Source organism: Hippopotamus amphibius, chromosome 2 (genome assembly GCF_030028045.1).
Source record: "Hippopotamus amphibius kiboko isolate mHipAmp2 chromosome 2, mHipAmp2.hap2, whole genome shotgun sequence".
In the NCBI taxonomy this organism is placed as follows: domain Eukaryota; kingdom Metazoa; phylum Chordata; class Mammalia; order Artiodactyla; family Hippopotamidae; genus Hippopotamus; species Hippopotamus amphibius.
Genome location: NC_080187.1, coordinates 111074627 through 111096465, shown reverse-complemented (window position 1 = coordinate 111096465; position 21839 = coordinate 111074627). Strand labels below are relative to the sequence as shown.

The 21839-nt window shown below is 41.8% G+C and overlaps 1 protein-coding gene across 6 annotated transcripts in view; it reads left to right on the top strand.

Annotated features, from left to right (window-relative positions):
• The window catches only part of SYK (spleen associated tyrosine kinase), a 117495-nt gene extending 99351 nt beyond the window's left edge, over positions 1–18144 (top strand). For all 6 annotated transcript variants that reach the window (XM_057722058.1, XM_057722056.1, XM_057722052.1 and 3 more), the window contains 3 exons: positions 11073–11213; positions 12599–12711; positions 15532–18144. In XM_057722058.1, coding sequence (XP_057578041.1) covers positions 11073–11213; positions 12599–12711; positions 15532–15604 — 327 coding nt within the window. In that variant the 3' untranslated portion in view covers positions 15605–18144. The remainder of the gene's footprint in view (positions 1–11072; positions 11214–12598; positions 12712–15531) is intronic.
• Positions 18145–21839: the final 3695 nt, after the last annotated feature.

The following is a 21839-nucleotide window of genomic DNA, read 5'->3' as shown; positions in this document are numbered from 1 at the left end:
AATGAAAACAGCCTAAGAGACTTCTGGGACAACATTAAACACACTAACATTCACATTATAGGGGTCTGAGAAGGAGAAGAGAGAGAGAGGACCCAAGAAACTATTGGAAGAGATCACAGTCAAAAACTTCCCTAACATGGGAAAGGAAATAGCCACCCAAGTTCAGAAAGCACAGAGAGTCCCAGGCATGATAAACCCTAGGAGAAGCATGCCAAGACATATAGTAGTCAAACTGACAAGAATTAAAGACAAAGAAAAATTATTAAAAGCAACAAGGGGAAAATGACAAATAACATACAAGGGAACTCCCATAAGTTTAACAGCTGTTTCTCAGCAGAAACTCTGCAAGCCAGAAGGGAGGGGCATGATATATTTCAAGTGATGAAAGGGAAGAACCTACAACCAAGAATATTCTACCCACCAAGGATCTCATTCAGATTTGATGGAGAAATCAAAAGCTTTACAGACAAGCAACAGCTAAGAGAATTCAGCACCACCAAACCAGCCCTACAACAAATACTAAAGGAACTTCTCTAAGTGTGGAATATAAAAGAAGAGAGAGACATACAGAAATAAAACCAAAACAGTTAAGAAAATGATAAGAGGAACATACATATCGATAATTACCTTGAATGGAAATGGACTAAATGCACCAACTAAAAGACACAGACTGGCTGAATGGATACAAAAACAAGACCCATATATATATGCTGTCTACAAGAGACCCACTTCAGACCTAGGGACACATACAGACTGAAAGTGAGGGGATGGAAAAAGATATTCCATGCATATGGAAATCAAAAGAAAGGAGTAGCGATACACTTATCAGATAAAATAGACTTTAAAATAAAAAATGTTACAAGAGACAAGAGAGGACACTACATAATGATCAAGGAATCAATCCAAGAAGAGGAGATAACAATTATCAATATATATGCACCCAATATAGGAGCACCTCAATACATAAGGCAAATGCTAACAACTATAAAAGAGGAAATTGACAGTAACACAATAATAGTGGGGGACTTTAACACCCCACTTACACCAACAGACAGATCATCCAGAGAAAAAATTAATAAGGAAACACAAGCTTTAAATGACACAATAAACCAGCTAGATTTAATTGATATTTATAGGGCATTCCATTCAAAAACAGCAGATTACACTTTCTTCTCAAGTGCAAATGGAACATTCTCCAGAATAGATCACATTTTGGGTCACAAATCAAGCCTTGGTAAATTTAAGAAAATTGAGATCATATCTAGCATCTTTTCTGACCACAGTGCTATGAGATTAGAAACCAATTACAGGGGAAAAAAATTTTAAAAACAAACACCTGGAGGCTAAACAATACACTACTAAATAACCGAGAGATCACTGAAGAAATCAAAGAGAAAATCAAAAAATACTTAGAGACAAATAACAATGAAAACACAATGATCCAAAACCTATGGGAAGCAGCAAAAGCAGTTCTAAGAGGGAAATTTATAGCAACACAGTCCTATTTCAAGAAACAAGAAAAATCCCAAATAAACAATCTAAACTTACACCTCAAGAAACCAGAGAGAGAAGAGCAAACAAAACCCAAAGTTAGTAGAAGGAGAGAAATCATAAAGATCAGAGCAGAAATGAATGAAATAGAAACAAAGAAAACAATGGCAAAAATCAATAAAACCAAAAGCAAGTTCTTTTAAAAGATAAGCAAAATTGACAAACCTTTAGCAAGACTCATCAGAAAAAGAGGGAGAGGACTCAAATCAATAAAATTAGAGATGAAACAGGAGAAGTTACAACAGACACTGCAGAAATAAAAAGCATCACATCATAAGAGACTACTACAAGCAACTATATGCCAATAAAATGGACAACCTGGAAGAAACAGAAAAAAATCTTAGAAAGGTGCAACCTTCTAAGACTGAATCAGGAAGAAATAGAAAATATGAACAGACCAATCACAAGTAATGAAATTGAAACTGTGATCAAAAATCTTCCAACAAACAAAAGTCCAGAACCAGATGGATTCACAGGTGAATTCTATCAAACATTTAGAGAAGAGCTAACACCCATCCTTTTCAAACTCTTCGAAAACATTTCAGAGAAAGGAACACTCCCAAACTCATTCTATAAGACCACCATCACCCTGGATACCAAAACCAGACAAAAATACTACAAAAAAAGAAAATTACAGACCAATATCATTGATGAATTTAGATGCAAAAATCCTCAACGAAATACTAGCCAACAGAATCCAACAACACATTAAAAGGATCATACACCATGATCAAGTGGGGTTTATCTCTGGAATGCAAGGATTCTTCAAGATACGCAAAGCAATCAATGTGATACACCATATTAACACATTGAAGGATAAAAACCACATGATCATCTCAATAGATGCAGAAAAAGCTTTTGACAAAATTCAGCAACACCCATTTATGATAAAAACTCTCCAGAAGGTGGGCATAGAGGGAACCTACCTCAACATAATAAAGGCCATATATGACAAACCCACAGCCAACATCATTCTCAATGGTGAAAAACTGAAAGCATTCCCTCTGAGATCAGGAAGAAGACAAGGATGTCCACTCTCCCCACTACTATTCAATATAGTTTTGGAAGTCCTTGCCACAGCAATCAGAGAAGAAAAAGAAATAAAAGGAATCCAAATTGGAAAAGAAGAAGTGAAACTATCATTGTTCGCAGATGACATAAAACTATACATAGAAAATTTTAAGGATGCCACCAGAAAACTACTTGAACTAATCAATGTATTTGGTAAAGTTGCAGGATACAAAATTAACACATAGAAATCTCCTGCATTTCTATGCACTAACAATGAAAGATCAGAAAGAGAAATTAATGAAAGAATCCCATTCACCACTGCAACAAAAAGAATAAAATACTGAGGAATAAACCTAACTAAGGAGGTAAAAGACCTGTACTAAGAAAACTATAAGACATTGATGGAAGAAATCAAAGACAACACAAACAGATGGAGAGATATACCATGTTCTTGGATTGTAAGAATCAACATAGTGAAAATGACTACACTACCCAAAGCAATCTACAGATTCAGTGCAATCCCTATCAAATTACCAATGGCATTTTTTACAGAACTAGAACAAAAAATCCTAAGATTTGTATGGAGACACAAAGACCCTGAATAGCCAAAGCAATCTTGAGGGGAAAAAATGGAGCTAGAGGAATCAGACTCCCTGACTTCAGGCTATACTACAAAGCTACAGTAATCAAGACAATATGATACTGGCACAAAAGCAGAAATGTAGATCAATGGAGCAGGATAGGAAGCCCAGAGATAAACTATGGTCAGCTAATCTATGACAAAGGAGGCAAGTATATACAATGGAGAAAAGGCAGCCTCTTTAATAAGTGGTGCTAGGAAAACTGGATAGCTACATATAAAAGAATGAAATTAGAACACTCCCTAACACCATACACAAAAATAAACTCAAAATAAATTAAAAACCTCAGTGTAAGGCTAGACACTATAAAACTCCTAGAGGAAAACATAGGAAGAACACTCTTTGACATAAATCACAGCAAGACCTTTTTTGACCCACTTCCTAGAGTAATGGAAACAAAAACAAAAATTAATAAGTGGGATCTAATGAAACTTAAAAGCTTTTGCACAGCAAAGGAAATTATAAGCAAGACGAAAAGACAACCCTCAGAATGGGAGAAAATATCTGCAAACAAATCAACAGACAAAGGATTAATTTCCAAAATATATAAACAGTTCATCCAGCTCAATAACAACAACAACAAAAAAAACCACAATCAAAAAATGGGCAGAAGACCTAAATAGGCATTTCTCCAAAGAAGACATACAGATTGCCAACAAACACATGAAAAGCTGCTCAACATCACTAATTATTAGAGAAATTCAAATCAAAACTACAATGAGGTATCACCTCACACCAGTTAGAATGGGCATGAACAGAAAATCTACAAACAGTAAATGCTGGAGAGAGTGTGGAGAAGAGGGAACCCTCTTGCACTGTTGGTGGGAATGTAAATTGATACAGCCACTATGGAGAACAGTATGGAGGTTTCTTGAAAAACTAAAAATAGAATTACCATATGACCCAGAGAAAACCATAATTGTAGAAGACATGCACCCCAGTGTTCACTGCAGCACTATTTACAATAGCCAGGTCATGGAAGCAACCTAAATGTCCATCAACAGATGAATGGATAAATAAGATGTGGTACATATATACAATGGAATTATGTTCAGCCCTCAAAAGGAATGAAATTGGAACATTTGTAAAGACATGGGTGGACCTTGAGACTGTCATACAGAGTGAAGTGAGTCAGAAAGAGAAAAACAAATATAGCATATTAACGCATATATGTGGAATATAGAAAAATGGTACAGATTAACTGGTTTGCAAGGCAGAAATAGACACATAGATGTAGAGCACAAACATATGGACACAGGGTGGGGAAAGCAGGGGGAGGGGAGGTTGGGGTGGGATGAATTGGGAGACTGGGACTGCCATATATACATTACTAATAAGAAAAAATATCAAATTGTAGACTTTAAATATATGCAGTTTATTGTATGTCAATTATATCTCAATAAAAGTTCTTAAAAATAACTATAGCTATAATTTGTTAATGGATACATGATATAAAATGACATAAATTATGATATCAAAAATGTAACATGTATGGGGAGGAGTAAAAGGGTAGAGTTTTTGCATACAATTGAAGTTAAGTTGTTATCACCTTAAAATAGACTTATATTTATCAGATGTTTTATGTAAGCCTCAGGGTAACCACAAGGTAAAAACTTGCTGTAGATATCTACATACAAGATAGAGAAAAGGGAAGCAAAGTATACCACTATGGAAAATCATCAAATCACAAAGGGAGACAGCAAGAGGGGAAGAAAGGAACAAAGGAACTATAAGATATCCAGAAAACAATAATGTGAAAGTAGTAAGTCTTTACCTATGAGTAATTACTTTAATTGTAAATGGATTAAATTTTCTAATCAAAAAGCGTAGAGTGGCTGAATGGACAGAAAAAAAAGAGCCAAGTATACGCTGCCTACAAGAGACTCATTTCAACTTTAAGGACACACAAAAACTCAAAGTGAAGGTATAGAAAAATATATTCCATGCAAATGGAAACCAAAAAGTAGCAGGTATTCCTGTGTTTATATCAGACAAAACAGACTTTAATCCAGAAACTGTAACAAGAGACAAAGGAGGTCGGTCATCATATAATGGTAAAGGGGTCAATTCATTAAGAAGATAAAATAATTGTAAATATACATGCACCCAACATTGGAGAACCTGAATATATTAAACAAATACTAAAATATCTGAAGGGAGAAATAGATAACGATATAATCATAGTAGGGGTCTTCAATACCCCACTTTTTACAATGGATAAGCCATTAAGAAAAACATTGGACTTGAGACAGAAACTCAATAAGGAAATATTAGACTTGACCTATGCGTTAGACCAAATGGGCCTAATAGAATTCACAAGAGAATTCTATCAAACATATCAAGAAGAATTAACGCCAACCTTTCTCAAACTATTCCCAAAAGTGGAAGAGGAGGAAATACCCTCAAATTCATTTTTCAAAGCCAATATTATCCTGATACCAAAACCAGATAGAAGGAAAGAAAACTACAGGCCAATATGCATGATGACCATAGATGCAAAAATTCTCAACAGAATACTAGCAAACTAAATTTAACAACACATTAAAAAGATTATACACCATGGTCAATTGGGATTTATTCTTGAATTCGAGGATAGTTCAATACATGCAAATCAATAAATGTGATACCCCACATTAATAGAATGAAAGATAAAAATCATATGGTCATCTTACTAGGTGCAGAAAAAGCATTTGACATAATTCACATCATTTCATGATAAAGTCTCAAAAAAGTCAGTATAGAAGGAACATACCTCAGCACAATAAAGGCTATGTGTGGCAAGCCCACAGCAGATATCAAACTCAATGGAGAAAGGTTGAAAGCTTTTCATCTTAGATGAGAAATAAGACAAGGATGCCCACCCACATAACTTATTAAACAGTGCTGGAAGTCCTGGCCAGAGCAGTTAGGCCAAAATAAAAAAAAATGGGAGGAAGGAAGGAAGGAAGGAAGGGAGGAAAAGAAAGAAAAGGCTTAGAAACCAAAGTTATCTCTATTTTTAAAAAATTAAATAAAAGGCATCTGCACTGAAAAGCAGAATAAAACTGTCTCTATATGCAGATGACATGATCTTATACAGTTGAACAACACAGATTTGAACTGTGCAAGTCCACTTACTCACGGATTTCTTTAAATATATACTAAAGTACGACACAATTCACTATTGGTTGAATCTGTGGGTGCAGAACTATGGATACAGAGGGACAACTGTAAGGTTATATATCGATTTTTGACTTGTGAAGTGTTGACACCCCCAACCCCTGCACTGTTCAAGAGTCAACTATGTGTAGAAAACCCTAAAGACTCCATCAAAAAACTGTGAAAACTAATCACACTTCAGTAAAATAGCAAGATACAAAATTAACATATAAAAATCAGTTGCATTTCTATACTAACAGTGAACTATCTGAAAAACAAATAAAGGAAAAAGAATCTCATTTACAATTGCATCAAAATAATAGAATACTCAGGAATAAATTTAACCAAGAAAGTGAAAGAGCTATGTACCAAAAATAAGACATTGAAGAAAACACAAATAAATGGAAAGATATCCTGTGTTCATGGATCAGAAGTGTTAATATTGTTAAAATGACCAAACTACCCAAAGTCACCTATAGATTCAATACAAATCCCTATTAGAATTGCAGTGGCATTTTTCACAAAAATAGAAAAAATAATCCTAAAATTCATATGGAATCCCAAAAGACCCTGAATAGCCAAAGCAGTCTTGAGAAAGAACAAAGCAGGAGGCACTATGCTTCCTGATTTCAAACTATACTACAAAACTATAGTAATTAAAACACTGTGGTACTGACATAAAAAAAGACATGTAGACCAGTGTAACAGAATCAAGAACCTAAAAATAAACCCATGCATATATAGTCAACTAATATTTGACAAGGAATTCAAGAATATTCAATGGGGAAAAATAGTCTCTTCAATAAATAGTGTCAAAAACAAAACTGGATATTCACATGCAAAAGAATGAAATTGGACCCCCTATTCACAAAAATTAACTCAAAATGGATTAAGGACTTAGTTGTAAGACTTGAAACCATAAAATTCCTAGAAGAAAACATATGGAAAAAGCTCCTCAGTGTTGGTCTTGGCAATGACTTTTTGGATATGACACCAAAAGCATAGCAACAAAAGCGGAAATCAACAAGTGGGACTACATCAAACTAAAAAGCTTCTGCACAGCAAAAGAAACAATCAACAGAACGAAAGCTCAGCAGAATGGGAGAAGATATTTGCAAACCATCTATCTGGTAATTGGTAATTATCCAAAATATATAAGGAACTCATAACTCAATAGCAAAGCCCCCCAAATAACCAGATTTTTAAAAGGACAAAGGACCTGAATAGAAATGTTCTATTTTTTTCTATATTTCTATGATAAAAGAAGATATTCAAATGGCCAACAAGTACTTGTAAGGGTTTTTGACATCACTAAGCATCAGAGACATGCAAATCAGAACCACAATGAGATGTCTCCTCATATCTGTTAAAATGGTGATCATCAAAAAGATAAGAGATAACAAGTGTTTTGTTGAGGACGTGGAGAAAGGGGAACCCTTGTGCACTATTGGTGGGCATGTAAATTGGTGTAGCCACTGTTGAAAGCAGTATAGAGTTTCCTCAAAAATTAGGAATAGAATTACCATATCATCCAGCAATCCCACTTCCACGTGTGTATCCAAAGGTAATGAAATCACTATCTAGTAAAGATATCCTTACCCCCATGTTCATTGCAGCATTATTTATAATAGCCAAGACATGGAAGCAACCTAATATCCATCAACAGATGAATACATAAAATATGATACTTGTATATGTGTGTGTGTATGTGTGTGTATATGTGTGTGTTGGCTTAAAACATGGGTTATATTCAGCTATAAAAAAGGAAATCGTCATTTGCAACAACATAGATGGACCTTGAGGACATTATGCTAAATGAAATAAGTCAGAGAAAGACATGCTGTATGATCTCACTTATATGTGGAATTTAAAAACTCATAGAAACAGAGAGTGGATTTTGGTTGCTGAGGGCTGGGAGGTGGGAGAAGTGAGAAGATGTAGGTCAAAGGGCACAGACTTCTAGATTTAAGAGGAATAAATTCTGGCAATCTAATCTGCAGCTTGGTGCCTAGAGTTAACAGTGCTACATTGTATAGTACTTGGAAGTTGCTGAGACAGTAGATCTTAAATGTTTTCACCATTAGAACAACAACAAAAATTAGTAATTTTGTCAGGTGAAGGATGTGTTAACTAACCTTATTGTTGTAAACATTTTGCAATATATGTGTCTCAATCATCACACTGTACAAAAAAAAAATAAGAAAGAAGCAGCCACGTTAGAAGTAGCTAAAAGAGACTGAACACAAATGAAAAGATGGGAACGTGGAGAATTTCTCTAGTAAAACAAAGTGAAATGGAAAACATTAAAGTTAAACAAAATTAAAGAGAAGTGATAGTGATGGAAGCAAATTTAGCTCAGCACTCAAATTGTTCGTGACAGCCTGAATTTGTGCAGCGCCAGGACTGTAACCACAAATGCCCTTTGATCCAGCACCTCCTAACTAGCACTCTGCACACAGGGCAAAGGCACACTGTCAGTAATGTTCATTCTAGCATAATGTGTAACAGCAAAAATCAGGAAATGACTTAATGACCTCTCAGTAGGAGGCTGGTTAAATCAGTCGCAGCAGATGTATGCAAAGCATGCAATTAACCCCTAAAAGTGACTTTCCTTGCATGTGCTGACATAGAAATATGTCTAGTACACATGGTTAAGTAGAAAAATTTAAAAGTAAAGTGCAAAAAGTATATGCCTGTAGCTTGATTACTCCTCAAAAAAGTATATATTGTCTATTTATAGATTTTTCTGGAAAGACTCAAGAAAAGTGATCAAGTGTGCTGTCTCGATGAGGATTTGGAGTTTGTGGTGGAGAGAGACTCACTTTTCATCATATTTAGGATTTGTCAAAGGTTTACCTTGTGATCGGTTCAAAATTCAGAATAAACTTGAAATAACACACATGACTAGATTGTTCACAACTTTTGAAATCAGAATCTAAAAATAATACGAGGGTAAGTCAAAAATTATCCGCACCCCGATTATATTAAAACTTCTGTTGGCCGCACTGTCTTATCAGTGCTTTCCGTTCAAGGCTACTGGCTCCTGAGTCACTGCTGTGCAGGTGTGAACCTGTTACATCAGTTCATTTGTAACTGCTGTGTGAGCAAAAATGGATGCCCCACTTGTGATTTGCATGAAAGAAGAGCAGCGTGCAGGGATTCGTTTTATGTGGTCTGAGGGTGCGCACATCCACACACTTCTGCCCACATTGTTGACACTCTGCAAAAACTTCGTTTTGAGATGTTAAAGCATCCTCCCTATAGTCCTGAACTTGCTTCATCAGTCTTTCACCTGTTTGGTCCCCTGAAAGCAGCTCTACGAGGACAGAGATTCACTTCTGATGAAGTGAAGGCAGCGGTGCATTCATGCTGGCTCACAGCTCAGCCTAAAACATTTTGTAATGAGGGAATAAGAAAGCTTGTTAACAGATGGACAAAGTGTATGGAAAAGCAAGTACATTATGTCAAAAAATGATGTATTTGTCGTTTCTAAAAGTTAATTAAAATAAATTCTACAGCCAGAGTGCGGATAAATTTTGACTCACCCGCGTACATAACATGAATGAGACAGATGTATAAGTAGTGTGTCATTTAGAGAAATGCCCTTGCACCTGTGGTCTCAGGTTGATATCCCCAAGTTGTCCCCTTCTGGCCACCATAGGGCAGCTCACCTCCCTCCCTCTACTTCAAGAGATGTCACCCAGGTTGGAATGACTTCCACAGGATGTATAAAGACATAAGCACACCGTACTGAACCCTAAGCCCCCCAAAAAAGGGTTTTGTTAGGCAAGATTTTGATCTCTTTACTAGCACTTGCTTTTTGAAATTAGAAAGTTTACAACCTTGTTTTAAGTGATACTAGCAAACTGTCTCCCCCAAAATAGTTGGCTTAAAACTGTAGAGAAATGTACAGTAATAGCTAAATATATTATGAACAGCCCAGTATTTCTTGGAGCAAAACCATGAAGTAATATTCAGGCCTGACTCTTACATTGCCACGCCAAGCTCCAGGAAGCCGTGAGTAGCCAAAGGAAGAGGTGAGAGGAAGAGACTAAAAACTACAAAAACTTCACTCTGAACCTTAAAATACGTATTTAAATTTTTTAAATTTAAGATGTTAAGATTTAACATATTTTTAAGGTTCAGACCAAATATATACACACAGGCATTTTGTGAGTCTTGATTTTATTTCTTTTTTCTTATTATGGTAAAATAACATAAATTTTACCATCTTAACCATTTTTAAGGGTACAGTTCAGTAATGTTCAGTACATTCACTTTGCTCACAGCCAACCTCTAGAATTCTTTTCATCTTCCCAAACCAAAACTCTGTACCCAATAAACAGCTACTCTCCATCCCTCCCTCTCTCCGCAGCCCCAGGCAACCATTATTCTACCTTCTGTCTCTATGAATGGAACTACTCCAGGGGAGTCAGATGAGTGGAATCATACAATACTTGCCCTTTAGTGACTTGAGTGGCTTATTTCACTGAGCATAATAAAAGGTAAAGGCATGGTTCGTCCATGACGTGGAATGTATCAGAGTTCCCTTCTTTCTTAAGGCTGAATGATACTCCACTGTATCGATATACCCCATTTTGTTTATCCACTCATTTGTCAATGGACACGGGTTGCTTCCACCTTTGGCTGTCGAGAATAGTGTTGCTATGAACAAACATGATGTCCATCATTTTATTCTTCATGGAACACCTCCACGTGCTTGGTTTTCAGGCCCAGACCCACGGCAAGTGGCCCGTGAAGTGGTACGCTCCAGAATGCATCAACTACTACAAGTTCTCCAGCAAGAGTGACGTCTGGAGCTTCGGCGTGTTAATGTGGGAAGCGTTTTCCTACGGGCAGAAGCCATACCGGGTGAGCTACTTTTGTTTCATTTCCTAATTATCATGCCATCAGAACAGATAAGCACTAGATTATCTGTACCAGACCCTGAAAAGCATCAAATCTGGACACCCTTTCTGAGTCTTTTGGAGTGAGGGGTTAATGTGATCTCAATTTATTCTAAACTGAAAGAAATATTTGACACTATCTGGACAATATGTGGGTTTTTTATCGTGTATTACACACATAAATAGGCATAAAGTATATCAATGAAAATTCAATTAACCAGAAAGTTAAGAAGGAAGAAAGGGAATTTTATTTGAGCCAAATTGAGGATTATAACCCAGGAAGGAGATTCTCAGAAAGCTCTGAGAACAGTTCCACCTGTTAGAAGTCGAAGGCACAGTCATAGACATTTTTGAGACAAAGGATCGTACATCAGAATGACACAGTGATATTTTACATAAAGGTTACCAAGGATACAGAGTCCAGGGAAACACATACACAGTGAGCAGCAAGTCACCATGACCCCTACAGAGCTGGGAAAGAACACTATTTTTTAAGGAAGTTACAGTGAGAGTGTCAGAAGAAAGGGAAAAATGTGATCTTCATGGTCAAGCAGGCACCCCCCTCTTTGAGGAACTGTGGTTAATGCGTAATGCAGGTGCACACTGCACATTAGGGAGGGAGGTGGCCCAAAACACACACAGGATTTTCTTTAATTTTTTCTTGTCCTGCCTTAAAATATAAATTTTATTTCATCAAATATATACCCAAATCACCATTTATTAGAGTTGAAATAGACATAATGGCTATCCCCATTATCAGTTATCCTTTTTTAGATTTTTTCGTATACAGATATAGATATATACACTGAAAAGTGCACACATCCCAGGACACTGCTTGATGGGTTTTCACAATTGGGACACACCCATGAAGTCAGCCCCGAAATGAAGAAACAGAACAGAACCCCATGAGCCCCCCTTTCCCCTTGCACACACAAAACTTACCCCAAGGGTAACCCATCTGACTTCTAGCATCATAGATTAGGTGCTCCTGGGACTTCCCTGGTGGTCCAGTGATTACAACTCCACGCTCCCAACGCAGGAGGCCCGAGTTTGGTCCCTGGTCAGGGAACTAGATCCCGCATGCCATAGCTGAAAAGATCCTGCATGCCACAACTAAAGATCCCACACGTGGCAATGAAGATCCCGCATGCCGCAAATAAAACCCAGTGCAGCCAAATAAATAAATAAATATTTGAAAAAATAGATTAGGTGCTCCTATGGTTTGTACTTTATTTAGTTGAAGTCACACAGCATGTATTCTTTTGTTTCTTTTGAGGGGGGTGGGACGTATTTGTTTTGTTTTGCTGCATGCTATGTTTAAACAGCTCAAGAATATTTTGCATGTTTTAGGGAATGAAAGGCAGCGAAGTTTCTGCTATGCTGGAGAAAGGAGAGAGGATGGGGTGCCCCGCGGGGTGTCCGAGAGAGATGTACGAGCTGATGACCCTATGCTGGACTTATGAGTGAGTACCCAGCCCTTCCTGTTGTTTAGCCCAACGCTCTCGGGGCAGATGGAATTGCCAGGCACTAATAAGGAGTATCAATTTTATCTTTTCATAAATCAGGGATGAGCTCGCTTCTAATCAATGGTGGAGCGGTCTTGCTTCCTGGACCATGTGCTTATATTCTTTAGCCTAAAGAGTATAGACAATTACTCTAATTCCAGGTATCAAAATTTAAATGTAGATAATATCAGCCCAAGGTTGGAAGGGGTGGTCAAAGTAAAAACAATATTCTTAAGGGTCTGGTCTGGTGATGCATGCTATTTTTGGCAGGAGAGGATGGTGGAGGTACTTAGCAGGGGGATGTCATACTTTCCTAATTCCTGATCACCTTTCAGAGTGAGGCATGACCAAGGATGGTGGCCAGCTCTCAGATGGATTGGCCAAGGTAGCACTTCCCAAGAAGCAACTCAGAACTTGGAACAGTGGCCCTAGAGTCTGCGTTGAGGGCCTTCATGTGGCCTGCCTGGTAGAGCACACATAACATTATAGGCAGGTAATGTCTAGGGCAGCTCAGCTAGCGAGGGAAATGCATTTCACCTGAGAATCAGGGATGTGGCCTTTGACCCTGCCTGGTTTGGCAGCCTGGATGTACATCAAGGGGAAACCCTGAGCCATGGTCTCTGTCTCCCTGACACTGAAGTGTGCATGGAGTGCCCTTGCAGCTTGGACATGATGCAGGTCTGTAATTGGGGGGAGCTCGTATATCTGCCAATAGATTTAATACTTTGAGGATCAGGTTTGTTCTCAGATACAACTGCTGATATTGGAAGAACATCTGCAGGATGAGGGATATTCCACGTGCTTCCAGATGCCACCTGGAATTCCCCAACGTCCTGGGACACATCTTCCACGATTATAGCTGGGAGCGGAAGTAAAGAATCTCATTATTATCTAGAAGTGACCCAGGGGTTAGCCCAAGGGAGAGGGCAGACATTTCTGGCCCACTTTCCTCATGGAGGTTATATTTCTGGGCCAGGCAAACAGGAAACAAAGTAACCCCCATTTAAACGCATGATTACCTATTGTGATGGTGCTATAGAGTGAAATTACAGGAGCTTTGAATGAGAGTAGAGAATTTCAGGGAGAGGGTCATACCTCCATTGGAGAGTCTATATTGGCATCTTTTAGGGAGGGGCATTCAAACTGAGAACTGCAGGATGAGGAGCTTGAGTGCAGGAACAGGAAATGCCTCCACTACACACAAGGGTCAGGGCAGAAAAAGCACCCCAAACCCAGGTAGACAGAAGTGGGCAGGACGCCAGTGTGTGTGCGCACGCACACACACACACACACACACACACACACAGAGGACACTTGGCCACCCTTCTCTGCAGAAGCTCAGTGTTGTCCTGGCTTCCTGGAGGCAGCCTCACCCGTGGTGTAAAGAAGAGATTCCCTGGGAAACCTGACCAGGTGTCTTTGCTGAGGGCCAGTCTGTATTCCTGTTTCCCTACAATAGTTTGTTTGCTTGGTGCTAGGCTGCTAGGTGGATGAAACCCTCACAACAAGACTCAAAGGGACTCATGTATTCAGATCCCTATGGTTGGAGCAGAACACCCTGTTTGACAAAGATGATAAGGTTGTGTTCTTTGGCTATAGACGTTTAGTAGCAGGAGGGAGGCTTTCCCTCTTGTGGACACAGGTTTCCACAACATGGGCCTGCATCCCAAGCTTGGCCATCACTTCCCCTACTGCAGAACAATTTGGTGGCTAGAGACATCTTCCCACAGTGAGGCGTAGGAGGCTTTTGTTTCCAGACATGACCACAGATACCTGATGTTTTCAAGCAGTTTTACTGCTTGCTCTTGAAAGCTGTAGGTGTAACCATTTATTTTGATGCCATTTGACCAGACAAAACCCATTTTGGTTCTGTAGAAGCCACTCTGCCCTTATAACAGTAATTCTTGCTTCCTGTGCGTGGTCCCTGGCTGTTTTCTTGTCCCTAGACAGAACCATATGAAATTGCAGTTGTTGTGGGTCAAAAAGGTTGAATGTGGACAGTTCATGCAGTTTAACCTCAAGTTCTATGTCACTTATTGGGCAATTTTACCCGCTTGCAATATAGCCCAAAATCTTGCAAAAGAAAATTAACTTCCAACCAAGGATAGATTCTCCCAGTTTTAAGAAATACTTGCTTCCACGTGATCCTGTTCGGTATGCCCATGTTAGAAGTTTGTTTAGAGGTTGAAAATTGTTAACAACAATTTTGACCCATGGTTTCCGTACATCGTCGCCTCACCTGCCAGCAGTGACAGATGTAAGCCCTTGCCACATTAAGGTTTGTAATAACAGCATGTTTTCAGAAAATCCAGAGCTATCCCATTGGGGTGTGGGGAGGGAAAGTTTCGATTGTGTACACATTCTTTTTCTTAAAAAGATTATGGGTCAAACGTTAAATATATGTCTGCAGCACTGACCAGCTAAGTATTTTCAAACACATCCTGTTTGCTAGATCATAAGAAAGTCTCTGAACCTGGGATTAAAAGATTCTGACTTTGAGAACAAAACGTTCCCATCTTTAAGGTGGACCTGAGTCACCTGGGGACCTTGTTTTCAATGCAGGTTGGGTTCTTCAGGTCTGGGGTGGGCCTGACACTGTGTGCCCCAGAGGCTTCTGGTCACCGCACCTGCAGCAGGGATGCACTGTGACCGTAGGCTCATGAGGAAGCCAGCGAGGGGCGCAGCCACTCCACTAGCACTTGGCCTGCAAAGGCCCCAGCTGTGACCAGCACTTTTTCACAAGCATTGATAACAGTAACGCCTCTCTTCCCTTTTCAGCGTGGAGAACAGGCCCGGCTTCGTAGCGGTGGAACTGCGGCTGCGCAATTACTACTACGACGTGGTTAACTAGCGGCTCCCTCGGCCGTCTGTGGCTGCCTTTGAGCAGATGCGCAGTCGCGGGAAGACTGCTTCAGGACGTTGATTTTGCGTCTGCATCTCCCTCCGCCCGGGAGAGCCAGCTTGGGGGGGCGTGCCCGTGACTGTTGTTCCCCAAAGCCTGTGCTAGAACACGCCCTCCACAAAGCAAACCCGTTCCAGGGGAGCGGTGGGAAGACAGACAGACACCAGGATCAAAGGGCCGGTGGATTCCTGTATGTTTCTTGTCCGAGTGGCAGGTTGTTTGCAGGATTTGTTTCCAGATTCCTTTCTGTCTTTCCAGTTCTCGGGCTCCTGAGCTGCATTTGAACACCCAGCATCCCCACGAGGTGCTGCGTCCGCTGGCCCATCTTGGCCGCGAGTTCAGTGGCGGGAGGGTGCCCTTGGCTTGAGATGCCTGCCGTGGAGGGAAGGAAGGGAGAGAAGGTGTTTGACTGCCTCCAGAACGTGGCTTCTACAGGTCCCAAGACTGAGCCCTGCCACTGAAACACGTTCCCCAATAAAAAGTGCTTTGAAGCTTACAAAAAAAAAAAAAAAATGAGGCTAGACCAGTGCAGTCTCTAAGCCTGTAGCCCAAGTAAGGGAAAATAAAAAGTCTGGATACTGCTTTTGCTATATGTGTTCTGAGGCAGAAGACTCACATCTATGTGAAAAATGGGGCCTGTTGGAATGAATCGGCTGGGCTGACTTCCCCCCCAAAAGCCTCTCTGAAGACAGTACTCGACTGGAGGCTAATTAAGTTCCTTGTGGAGACCCAGCAGGGAAGAGGATGTCTGTCACCTCAGGTCTGACGGAGGACAAACAGCAAGGCACTTTGGACTGTCATCTGCTTAGTGTGGTCCAAGTTTCCTCTCCCCTGGAGACGGGCTGCGGCCAGAATTCCGACTTTTTCTGTATTCGTAGTGAGGAACAACCTGGTGGCCAAGGCCATCTAAAGAGGAGTTTCTAAGGCGAGTAAAAGCCACAGATCCTGACCCTCATTGAGTGTGACTTTGGGTTGAAGATGCAAGACCCAAGAAATTTTACTAGTCTCTAAATCTTAGTTAATCCTTGACTAATGTTTGATCTTATACAGGTCCTCAGCCCATTGATATCAGATTTACTGTAGCCCTTGAAGTTTGAAGATAATTAGCCATCCTTCGTAGGTCAGTCGAGACACAAACTCAGACCATCTTGTCTTCAAGAGTACCTAGGACATTTTAAAGTGTGCAGCCAGCCTATGGCTAGCGGAAGAAGCCCCACTCCTAACAGGGGAGCCAGGCATCGAGAAAGGCAGCAGTCGGAACCCCAGCTTAGCTAGCAGAAGACATGCGTCCACTGGTAGACCTTGTGTTAAGAAACTTTTAGAAGCCACTCATGCTTTTCGGAATCTTGCCACGTGGTGGTTTAATCATCGTGTTAAAGAGAGGATCCCTGTGTGCTGAGCAGTTACTCAAAACAATGGCAATGCACATTTCGAGTCCCTGAGATTATAAAGATGAGTGGCACAGTCTCTGTGGTCAGGCTGTTTGTAGAATCATCAGAGAAAGGGCTGGATAAAGCAGTGATGGCATCTGAGAAAGAGGCCTTCCATACACTGCTGAACTCCTGGGGTCCTTCTTCTGCTCCCAAAGTGTGTCTGTAGCAGGTCACACACTTACAGGAATAGGGGACGTGCATGTCCTAAGTGTGTAGAGCTCTTTCCTTCTTTCCGGCGGGATTTTCCACACTGTCTAGCAGCTTAACACCCCTCCCAGGAGTCTGGGGATGAACATCTAGAATGTGAGTGGGTAAGAGACGCCCAGCCCAGGAGGCAGCCAGCGCTCCCCTCCGCTCTGTGCTCCGCTTCTCCCCCTGGTGGAGAGAGGCCCGTGTGTAGAATTCCCACTGTGGCCGCAAGCCCAAGTCTTGTCTAGTGAGAACTGTGTCCTGCGTGAGAGATAACTCTCCTTTTCCCTGGGGTCACAGAGGAAGGCACGTAGGAAAAGGCACCTCTGTGAAAGAAAGATTTATGATGTAAATGAAGGAAATTAAGAAGGTTAGGGATTCTGCAGGGCTGGGCTTTCACATGCATGGGTCTAACCAGTCTTTACCTAGGTCTGGGCTCACTCCGTGTGCCTTCACCTTTTGGTCCGTTTTTAGCAGGAACAGAAGGACAGCACGTCAGATGCACGGCCCTGGCCAGCACCAATTGTCTGCTGATGACACCTTGTCACCTCCGTGGAACCAAAGGTTTTTGTAACAGACACATAATTCATTCTGTGGTTGAAATAATTACACGTACTTTTCATTTGAGGCTGTCCTTTCCCCGCCCTTGCTGATACCAGCCTTGCCTTTGTCCGTTGCGTGGTGACTTCACGTTTACCCCAGCCCGATGCCTACAACCCCACCTAGATTTTTACATGGGGGCGGTGACCGCCTCCCAAAGAGCACACTCGACCAGTTAATCTGGGCATCATATTCTCCATTTGTTTCAGAAGAGCAATCTTTTGTCACTGGTCTTTTTTTCAACTGTGACTTTTAATAAAAATTTTAAATGAGCTTTGTGATGATTTTCATGGATGTGATTAAAGTATGGTGGTCTGTACTGTCAGATACACTGTGTCACACAGCATTGTCAAGTGTGCAACATGTATTTTTAAAAATGTTGATTCCCCAGCCACCTCCGAAAAAGATGGATGTATGCAGGCTAGTCGGAGCGGATCTGGACGCTTCTGCGGTGCACAGAAGTAAAAGGCCTGTCAAGGAGGGCCCTGGCCTGCCATGATCCTCTGTTCTTAGGCAGGGGATCTGCCCAGCAAGAGCCTCACAGCTTACATCGTACCCTAACGGGATGTGGGCTGACAAGACGGAAATCCCAAAAGGGGCCAGAGCAGCGGTTCGTGTTGTGAGCTTTCCCTTTCTCTGTACAGATGGCTTAGGGAGCATTGGGGGTGTCAAGAAAAGAAATCCAGAGCCCCACCCCCTGTTTTAAAAGAGGTTACACACACATGCATGGACATCACATACATGGGCATATGCCATGCACATACACACCACATAAACCCATGTACACACTGAATCTTGTTCCAAACGACCACTTCAGTGCCAGTGTGGGGCAGACATGCTGCCTTGGGATACACACTAGTGGCTCTTGTCACCTCTCTTCTGCCTGCTCTGGTCCTGGATCAAGTACCACAGTCTCTCCTAGTCAGCAGCCTCCCTCCCAACCCCACTAGAGGTCCTCCGGCTCCTGGCGGGCAGAGATTTGGAGGAGACATGGACTGGCTGGCCTCACATGCCCTTGGTGGGCTCTGAGACCGGGGGATTGGGGATGATGCAGACTGCCAAAAAGCCCTTTGGCTGGTTGCCCCAGAAGCAGGGTATAACAGGTGGTCTCCAGCACTGACTTTGGGTGAACCATACAGACTCAACCTCCTGGTGTGCGTAACTACAGCTGAGGGTTACCCACTGACCTACAGTGACACATGTAAGTGTCACAGAGGCCAGGGGCCGTATTCTAAAAATGCTGGTGGGCACCACAGCCTGTGTCCCAGACAGCAATGGGCTACCTGGCCAGTGGGGTTCTGCAGGACAGCAGGTGGCGCTGTGCGACAGCTCAGCAAGTGACTTCTTCAACCCCAGGGAGGGCGCAGGACCCAGGTGATCACAGGTTTGTGATGCCTGGAAGAAGGGATGTGAGATGGCTTTATCCCCAAAGTGAGCTCCGGCAGAGAGAGATTTTAAGAACTGCGCTTGTCTTTCCAAGAGTAGGAGGGGACTTCAGAACCAGTCAATAAACACTTTCTTTTTTTAGGAAAAGCACTCTTTAGACCTTGTCTGTCCCGAGCTGCAGTTAAGATGAGAGTTGCTGGGGCCCGAGAGAAAGGGGGTGGCAGAGAAGAGCTGACTTCCTGTAAGCTTGGGTGACTTCATGTCCACTCAGGTTTCATTTCATTGAAATTGGCCCATTCTGGTGGTGTTGACTGGAGGAAGAGAATGCATTTTCCCCATCCCACCCACACAGGCTAAACCGAGGAGTCTGAAAAGTTATCCCCCACGTGGGGAGTCCTATGAGTGACATCGCTGTAAAGAATCGTATCCAATGACCACCTGATACAAGGAAGTGACAACTCATTGTGTGACCCTGAACTGCCCACCAATTTGTAGAATCCCTAAGGCCAGGAGCATCAGCAACTCCGCTTCTGAAACACAAAGCTGATTTTCAGAAAAATGAAAAAAATTTGAAAGAGTCAGAACGAGATTCTAGTTCAGGACAAACGATGCTGGTATTTCCCACTTTACACAGCAGCTGCTTCCTTCTGGACACTGGCTTGTGGCCTCAAGATGGAATTTGTCCCTGCTTCCCAAAAAGCAAGTCCTCCTGAATCATGGCCTTTCTCAGGCATGGGGAGCCCAGCAGAGGCAAAGTGCAATCAGGCCCCCAAGCCCTGCCCCCTTCTCCTTCTTCCTGCCGTCCACCCAAAGAGAAGCCCAAGAAACAGCTCACAGGTGTGTTCCCCTGAATGCGAGTCTAGAAGACAGAGCTGTGCTGTGCACCCAGAAGTTCCCTGATCAAATAACACGGCCGAGTACATTCCCATGTACGCACGCCCGTGCCCACTGGCCCAGAGTTCGAGGAATAGTGCCACAGAGACCTTCTCACACGTGTTTTTCTAGCTTATCATTTTCCCGGCTTCTTTGACGCAGAACCGCTATTGTGCTCAGTGCCTATTAGGAAGATGAAGCTGGTATTTCCCTCACACTGTAGGAAATGCCACACTTACCATGCAGGAGGGAGGGGTCTCTACAGTGGGATACTGTGCACTTGTGGGAATGTAATTCTGTCCCTGAAATCACTCAAGGAAGCAGTGACTGTATTCTTATTAGTTGAAAAACCAGCCCTGTCCTGTTCTCAAATGTGGGTTATTTATACATCATGTTCTCCCTCTCTCTCTTTCTCTCTCTCTCTCTCTCTTTCTCTCTCTCTCTCTCTCTCACACACACACACACACACACACACACGCACAACCCCAGGACATATGTAATCAATCTTGCCTCCTAAAAAAAAAAAAAGATAGCATTTTTTATACAGAAGGAGGGTCTAGGGCACATAACTTGTTTCATTACACAGAGTTCTCTTTAAGATCACTGAAGATCACTTACTTATTATTTTGTAGTTTTACAAAATTAACCTACATTAAGAAAGAACATGTCCAGAGCCACCACTACCAAATCCAGCAAGCATCCACCTGGATGCCTGGTACGTCCTGAGATGATTCAACCCATCCTGTGCCTGTTTGAACACATGATCTCACCAGTTTGGCGCTGCCGGTCACTGCCCCCTTATGGGGCATTAGCTGACCAAGTAATGCTCTCAGCCCCCATGCCTCACAGCTGAGAATGTCCCCAGGAGCTATTTTTTCAGCCAGGCGTTATTCTACCAAAGCCGTGAGTCATGAGACTTTACACCTTTGCAATCTTTGAGGTCTTCAAATGACTCAGTTTTCCATGACGACCATTCAGCTGTGGAACAGTGAGTGGAAAATGTATATTGTTCAAAAACGACTCTTCCTCATTCATAAAAGTAAAGAGCTAGTGTGTGGTACTGTTTATTCTCCACAGCATGTATGAAATGACATCATGAATTTCTATAAACCACCAAGGATGTCAAAGCTCTTTGGAAGACAGCGTTGTAAATACTCACGGCTTGTGAACAGCTGCTCTGAGTTCCTCCTCCCCCAACACGGGGGCAGAGGTAAGGTCCCAGCCTCACAGGTAGCAAACAGGTAAGGAAAGGTAGGAAAGATCATTGATGGAGAAAACCATTTTGCTAAGTTCAAGTCCTTCTCAGGTGGGTCGTTCCAGAAAGAAAGCGCTTTTCACAGAAGTAGGCGAGTCACCTGCACTCGCTGTGCAGAAAGTGAGTTTTCAATTTCATGATGCACCTGGAGATGTTTGGAGAACATTAAGAGCAGCGCCTCCTCTCATACTGAAGGCACCCAGGAGGGCAGGACCTCTGGGCACTGGAAGTGTTCCCAAGGATGCCAGGGAGCTTTCTGCCTGCCAGGGTGTCCAGGTGAGCAACCTCACACAGCAGTGTGCCGCTATCCCCAGCACCTGTCAGAATTGAGGGATGCGAGCTGTCCGATAAGCCCCCAGCCCATCCCCTCCCTCCCCACCTCTTTCTTCTGTCGACATTCAACCCTGAAGAAAAAAGAAAGCAGGATGCTTGATGAAGCAAACCCCAC